This window comes from Acanthisitta chloris, unplaced genomic scaffold (assembly GCF_000695815.1).
Source record: "Acanthisitta chloris isolate BGI_N310 unplaced genomic scaffold, ASM69581v1 scaffold21570, whole genome shotgun sequence".
NCBI lineage: Eukaryota > Metazoa > Chordata > Aves > Passeriformes > Acanthisittidae > Acanthisitta > Acanthisitta chloris.
The window spans coordinates 1-7005 of NW_008651372.1; the positions used below are offsets into that span (position 1 = coordinate 1).

Consider the following 7005-nt stretch of genomic DNA (forward strand, 5'->3'; position numbering starts at 1 on the left):
TCGCTGCTGCCTCCATATAACGCGGCGGCGGCCGCGAAGAGCTCACACCGACCTTTGCTGCGAGGGGAGAGGGGCTGAGCAGCTGGGCAGGCAGCGCCTTCCTCTTTCTCCTCTTCCTTCTTCTTCCTCGGCGTGAACCGCACTGTTGCTGGCTTCAATGAAACTGGCAGCAATGATCAAGAAGATGTGTCCCAGTGAGGCCGAGCTGAGCATCCCCGCCAAGAACTGCTACCGCATGGTCATCCTGGGCTCCTCCAAGGTGGGCAAGACAGCCATCGTCTCGCGCTTCCTCACCGGCCGCTTCGAGGAGCAATACACTCCCACCATCGAGGACTTCCACCGCAAGTTCTACAGCATCCGTGGTGAGGTCTACCAGCTCGACATCCTGGACACGTCAGGCAACCATCCCTTCCCAGCCATGCGCCGCCTCTCCATCCTCACAGGTACTTGTCAGGGGGTTTCTTGGCCCGATTTCAGGTGGTTTTGCCCTGTTTGGGGATGTTTTTCCAGTCCTGGGAGGAGAGAGGTGGGATTTTGTGTGGTCAGTGGACGGGCAGCTCTTGGTGGATGGGAGGATGCAGAACTCAGGTGCTGCTTGGTCCTTCCCTCCCTGAGTCCCTATATGGGCTTAGGCAGTGGGTCTCTGTGTGTCCCTGTCCCCTGCAAGAATCTCATGTTCCCTCTTTGTCCCCAGGAGACGTGTTCATTCTTGTGTTCAGCCTGGACAATCGGGACTCCTTTGAGGAGGTGCAGCGCCTGAAGCAGCAAATCCTGGAGACCAAGTCATGCCTGAAGAACAAAACCAAGGAGAACATAGAGGTGCCCTTGGTCATCTGCGGCAACAAGGGCGACCGGGACTTTTACCGGGAGGTGCAACCCCGGGAGATCGAGCAGCTGGTGGGAGGGGACCCCAAAAAATGCGCCTACTTTGAAATCTCAGCCAAGAGGAACAGCAGCCTGGACCAGATGTTCCAGGCACTCTTCACCATGGCCAAGCTGCCCAGCGAGATGAGCCCTGACCTGCACCGCAAGGTCTCAGTGCAGTACTGTGACATCCTGCATAAGAAGGCACTGAAAGGCAAAAAGCTGCTGAAGGACGGGGGCCGGGGCAGCACGGAGGAGGCATACGGCATCGTGGCCCCCTTCGCCCGGCGACCCAGTGTCCACAGCGACCTCATGTACATCCGGGAGAAAGCCATCGGCGGTGGGCACAGCAAGGAGAAGGATCGCTGCGTGATCAGCTAGAAGCCCCCACGTGCTATGGGAAGGAAGGAAAGAAGGAAAAGAGGGGGGAATGGTGCTCGTTTCCAAACTGACTTTGGGCAGGCAGGAGGGTGGGCAGGTGCCCACCCGGGCAGAGAGGGGGTTGCCTCTCCCCCAGCCTCCCTCCTCCAGCTTTCATCACCTCCCACCCCCGGAGGTGCATTTTGGGAGCGAGGGGTGCGAAGGGGGAGGCTTTGGAGGGCAGGAGGAGGGTGTCACTGGGAACAGCCTCCTCCTCTGGGCAGAGAGACAGGGAAAGGTTGAGCTGCTGTTGGCCAGGTGGGAGGATGAGTGTGGAGGGCACAGACCTTGGTGTTTCTTTCCCTCCCAAACCACCCAGCCTCGGGCACTGCCCTCAGGAGGGAGGGCAGGGGCCTGGTAGTGCCTGCTTGGGGATTTTTGTCACCTTGAGGAGCTGTGCACGGACTCTGGCTCTGTGTCATGTGTTCATTTGTGTCTGCAAAACACATGCAGAAGACACTCCTAAGCTGTTGCAAAGACATTGCAAAGATACAGACCCAATGGACCAAAAAACCTGACTCTTGTTTACATTTGTCTTGTTTGATTTGCAAGATTTGGGGAGGGTGGGGAGAGCGGGAAGGGTTTTTAAAAATAACAAAATAGGCACTTTATGTAGCTATTGTTTGTCTTTGACATGAACAAAACAAAAAAAAATCTTCAAGTGTTTCTACCGTGGGTGAAACTTGATGTTTTATTTTTTCTACAAATGAATAAAAATCTTTTTAAAAACTAGACCTGTGGGTTTGCTGATGCTTCCTCACCCTGTCCCAGCTCTGAGGCAGCAAAACCAGCCTCTCACTCAATCCCTTTAGTACCATTTTCCCCGACTCCCAGTGCAAAGGTTCCTCCTCTGCAAGCCGCCGGGTTTCTTGCCACACAGGGTAAGGAGAGGCCACGCAGGGAGTTACTCACTCCAACGGGTCACTGAGCCAGGACTCTTTCCTCACTCCACTCGGAGTGACGATCCTGCCAGCCCCATGACACCTCGGGCATTGGCATCTGGCTCCCAGCGCTCACCCAGCAAACTGACATCACTTGGGTATAAAGGGCTGATTGTGTTTCATGCTCTTTCCCGATTAACTAAGCACACTTTAATGATGTCAACACTGAGTGATTCATTGCTGCCCCGGCTGGGAGAGTGTTTTTATTTTGCAATATGAGTAAAGGAAGTACTTTGCTTGAAAGGTCACCTCTGCAGCTGATGGTTTTCAATCTCTCCTACAAACAACTTGCAGAAATCATTGCTAGAAGTGAAAGAGGAAAGCTCTTCAAATGAAGCTCTGCCCAGCTCCAGCTTCTGTTCCAGTTCATTTTCAGCCCCCGTTCCTCCTCAGGCAGCAGCACAAATCTGTGTTTAAGACATTAGTAATGGCAAAAAATCCTATTAAAGGCACAGAACTAAGGTGGGGGAGTGAGACTGCAAACAAAAGTGCCTCAGTTTCACTTGAAACTTGGATTCAAGTTGACAGAGTTAACTTGTTCCTGGACTGAGTGCCAGACATTTCTTTGGCAACATGTTGCTCCTTCCAGCTCCCTGTATGCCTGATTTCACAGGAACAGCCACTGGCAAAAGAATGGAAAACATCATCCAGGCATGAGACACAGGAATTTATTGGGCTGGGATAGGCAATGGCTGGTGGAAAGGCAATTCCAGTAATAAAAATGTGTACATTGTGCTTTATTTATCTTGGTGTTCTGCTTTACTCAGAGTTTACACACTGGCACCTTCCCAAAGAACGTACTAGTACAGTACTCCAGTGGGGACAGAGCAAACCTCTAAGCTACTGGTGAGTTGCAACCATCCCAGCTCCCAACCAGCAGAATCACCTGTCCAAGCTGCTCAAATGCTTGTGCTTGCAGGAAGCTCCTGGAGCACTTCAGGTATGGAACTGACCCGTCTTGCTGAGGCTGACTTTGGTATGGAATAACTAAAAGCTCTTATCATTCATGCCCTTTGTTTTGATTTTTTGCCCTTCCTCTGTTTTAACAGGAAAAGACACTGGAGCTGGGCCCAGGCTACACACACCCTCTGTGCTGCCAACATCCTGCCCCTGCTCAGCCCACATTCACGCAGTGAACACACAACAGGGGCAGTTTGGAGTTTATAAATCTTTACTTGACTCATCTCAGACACAACCACCAATTGTATAAAAAGAGAAAGAGAAATACAGAAGGAATTGAGAGCAATCATTCCTCCTTCAACACACAGAGACTGGAAAGTATCCCAGAGACCCTTTCCAGGAGCAGGGCCAAACAGCTCATGCTTCCCTCATGTTCCCTTTTGATGTTTGGCTATTTTTAAGTTACAAAAAATTGCAAAAAAATGCCTCCTTTTTCTGGTTGAAGTTAACCAGCAGGTACTTTGACCCTTACTGAGGAGAAAGAAACGTCTCCTGCTTGTTTGAACGTAAAAAAGAAGAGCCCCACCCTGAGAGAAAACAGGAGATGGATATATAAATGCAGTCCTGCAGCAGATCAAAGGGAACATAGCCCTGCACTCGTCCCAGGTGAGGCACACAGGGTTCAGTGTCACACCTGTGGTCCACACAGGCACAACTCCACAGCAAAGTAACCCAAAAAGTGATTACAAAACCAAAAGTAAACTTCTGCCACCCCGTTCAGCCAGCAGAGGAGGGATCTCAGACCCAGACAGCAGCTGTGCCCTTCCTACTCCTTGGGGATTTCAAACATGCAGAGGCTCTTGTACTTCTGCAGCAGCTCATTTTTGGTCCGGACCTGCTCCCTCAGGTTCTGCAGCTGCTGCTGCTGCTGCTCTGGACTCACTCCAATGCCAGGCATGGAGCTGATCAGCTTCCTCATCTCCTGGAACTTGTTCTTGAGCTCATTCAGGACCTGGTGAACATCCTGGCTGTCCTTGTCCATGCTGCAGTGGAGAGAAAATCCAGACATTGCTGAATTGAGACATAGTTGAACTGTCCTTTTGGAAACGCAGTAATTTGCAATACAACCAGGGTATAAACTGGATTTCACTGGTCAACTTACTCTTGGTATCCAGCCACACACCCCTGATTCACCTTCCCCAACAAAATGAACACAGATGGATATACAGACTGTGTAGCCTAGGGGCAAACTGCCTTCCTGCTAATTTCCAGCACACAATCCAGTCACCTCAGGACCCATCGATTGGGTTAGGAGCTCCTCTGCAGCTTTCAAACATTACCCTGGAGCAGGCTAAACTCTCCCTCTGAACTCCCACACCTCTCTTTGGGGAAGGTAAGATTGCATGTGTGTTCTGTGTAGGCACCTGGAAAAAAAGATCTCAGTCTCACCCGTGACCTGTTGCTGCTGTAATAGCAAAAAATCAATGCAGTCAAACAGCTTGACAGCAGAAAATGGGAACTGTTCCCTGAAGTGTCAGAGAGTGTCCAAAGACAGAGAAAATGGTAGTTTGGAGCTTTAGAAGGACTCTCTGGGGATGTATATGTAATAAAAGAGAAGTGATGGGGGTTTTTTGGGTTGTTTTTTTTTTTCTTTTAAGAACAGCAGAATTGGTTCTGCAGCCAGCTCTGAGCTTTTCAAGGCTCAGTGTTGTCTGAGGCAGCGTCTGCCCTCAAACCCTCATTAGTATCTGCCTCATCTTTGTTAGCACGAGCGAGTTTTACCAATTCCAGGCAAAAGCAAGTCCCTGCTTCCAGGGTGCCTGGTAATAAGGACAGCAGGATTCTAATGGCCTTTGAAAACTGGGAGCCTGTTCAATAGCCGGACCTAAAAATAAATCTGCTTGGCATGACCAGGGTGGAGAGGTGCTCGATTATAACTTTGGGGAATCGTGACATGGCTGAGAGCAAAACTTTTAACCAGATGGTCGCTGCTCATTTCAAAAGCCTGTTGGAACAAAATATTCATTACTCCCTTCCAAATAAAACTGCAGCTGGTACTATAATGTCTCCCCATTATGCAGGCACTAGTGGTCAGGTCAGCAGTGGAAAAACACACAACCATCCCCATGGCATGTCTGGAGAAGGATGGGGTGATACTGCCTTTAATCCAGCATAGCTGCAGGCTGGCTTGGAGAGGGATGTCCTCCCTGCTGCTGGACCCCCAAGTCTTGTTCCCTTCCCCACACAGAGAGAACTGACAGCTGGTTGATTCAAAGAAATAATTAATCCAGGTTGGTGGGCTGTTTGCTGATGGATGGTTTTCCAGTTTGGCTGAGATACTGGTGTGATGCTCTCTTTGGAGGCATGCACAAGTGGGAGTGAGATGTGGGAAGAGACTGCAGCTGCCTGCACTAACATGGGATCCAACACAACATCCAACCACAGCCTGTGCTGATGGACTGTGCCCAAGACCTGCACAGTGTTCATTGCACCAGCACAACCTACCACTGGTGAAGCCACACACTGGGACCTCAGCAGTGATGCTGTGTGACTGTACAAGGCTGAAAATATCAGTGAGCCCTGCTTAGGAAAACTTTCTCCAGACCCAAACAACAGGAAGGAGAACACATCCCTGAGTACAAGCAAATTTACGCGATACCTCTTCGCTCCCGAGAACAGAGTCACCTTGAAATGTGTCTTCAGGGCTGAGTCAGTGTCAGAACAGCAGGGCTGGGCTCTGCACTTGTGGCAGTGTTAAAGGATAATACGTTTGCCATCTGTCAGGGACGTGAGGCAAAACATCCCACCACTTGCCTCCGTGGTCCTACCCATCTGTGACACCATTCAGTACCTATGTCTGCTCGAGCTGCCCAGGAAATGCCATGTGTGAAGCCGAGGGAGGTAGCTGGGGAGTGGGAGTGGGTGGCTTGGTGGGACAGCACACAAGATACCCCCAAGACTGTCATCTATGAGTCACCATGACCTGCGTGGGGATACACTGGAATCTGGAGGTCTCGGCCCATGGCCACTGCCCAAAGCACACCCTGGCAGTGGGCTTAGCTTCACTCCTGTGGTCTGCATGGATCAGGCAGAACCAAGGTCACAGGGGGCACTGCTCACCCCCAGCACAATGGGGAAACTGAGGATAATTAGAGGGTTTGTGTGCTCACATTTGTCCTGAACTGGTGTGTCAGATGTATTCAGTCCATCCTTCCCATGGCTCAGGCTGCAGAGCCAGTAAGGGCGAACCTCTCACCTTTCAGATGTGCTTGATGCAAGTGAAACATCAGCAGGGCACAAACCAGTGTCAGCTCCTCAGTGAGCACACAGGGAAAGGGCAAACAGGCCTAGGGCCAGGAACAAGGGAATTTGTGCTTCCCACACCTGCTGCCTCACCCAGGTGAGAGCATGGACCCGGGCTGGATGGAATTTCAGGACAGAGTCATGCCTCTACCAGGAACTCAGACAAGCACCTCTGAAGGGTTATCCCAGGCCAGAAACACGTCAGTTCTCAGGCCCCTTGTACCAGTACCGTTCACATGTACAGTGCTTATCTTGACCTGGGGAGAGAACCATATAACCTAACCCACTGTGGAAACCATCCTCCTTTTTACAACTCCCTAGAAATGGACTGCATTCCCATCCCGGCACTGCCTGTACGTTCTGAGGCTGTTATCAGGGATATCAGGGGAACAGTGCAGTTCTCTGGAACAATAACCCTGCGGACGTACAATGCTCCTGCTCCAGGGTGTGAACAGCAGGGCATTGTACCTGGGCCTTGGGAGCATCTGCAGTGCCCAAGTGACCCTGATACCATCCAGGTACTGGCAAGACTCAGGAGAGGCACTTAGGGCTGTGCCAACTCCTTCTGACACTCTTT

General features: G+C 51.0%; 2 protein-coding genes across 2 annotated transcripts; one reads left to right on the plus strand and one right to left on the minus strand.

Moving 5' to 3' along the window:
• Nucleotides 1-44: 44 nt before the first annotated feature.
• RASD1 (RAS, dexamethasone-induced 1) lies at nt 45-1245 on the plus strand. The gene is made up of 2 exons (XM_009073060.1): nt 45-443; nt 695-1245. The coding sequence occupies exons 1-2, from the start codon at nt 158-160 to the stop codon at nt 1243-1245; spliced, it is 837 nt and encodes a 278-aa protein (XP_009071308.1). The 5' UTR covers nt 45-157.
• Nucleotides 1246-3951: 2706 nt separating this feature from the next.
• MED9 (mediator complex subunit 9) lies at nt 3952-4168 on the minus strand (the record flags this gene model as incomplete). Its single annotated transcript, XM_009073072.1, has 1 exon — nt 3952-4168. A coding segment is annotated over one exon (217 nt), but the record flags the coding sequence as incomplete, so codon positions are not given.
• Between the last annotated feature and the right edge of the window lie 2837 nt (nt 4169-7005).

Excerpts from the sequence above, each read along its gene's own strand:
- RASD1 (XM_009073060.1), top strand. The coding sequence starts at position 158 with ATGAAACTGGCAGCAATGATCAAGAAGATGTGTCCCAGTGAGGCCGAG. Across the intron at positions 444-694 it reads CCGCCTCTCCATCCTCACAG|GAGACGTGTTCATTCTTGTG; the intron begins GTACTTGTCAGG and ends CTTTGTCCCCAG.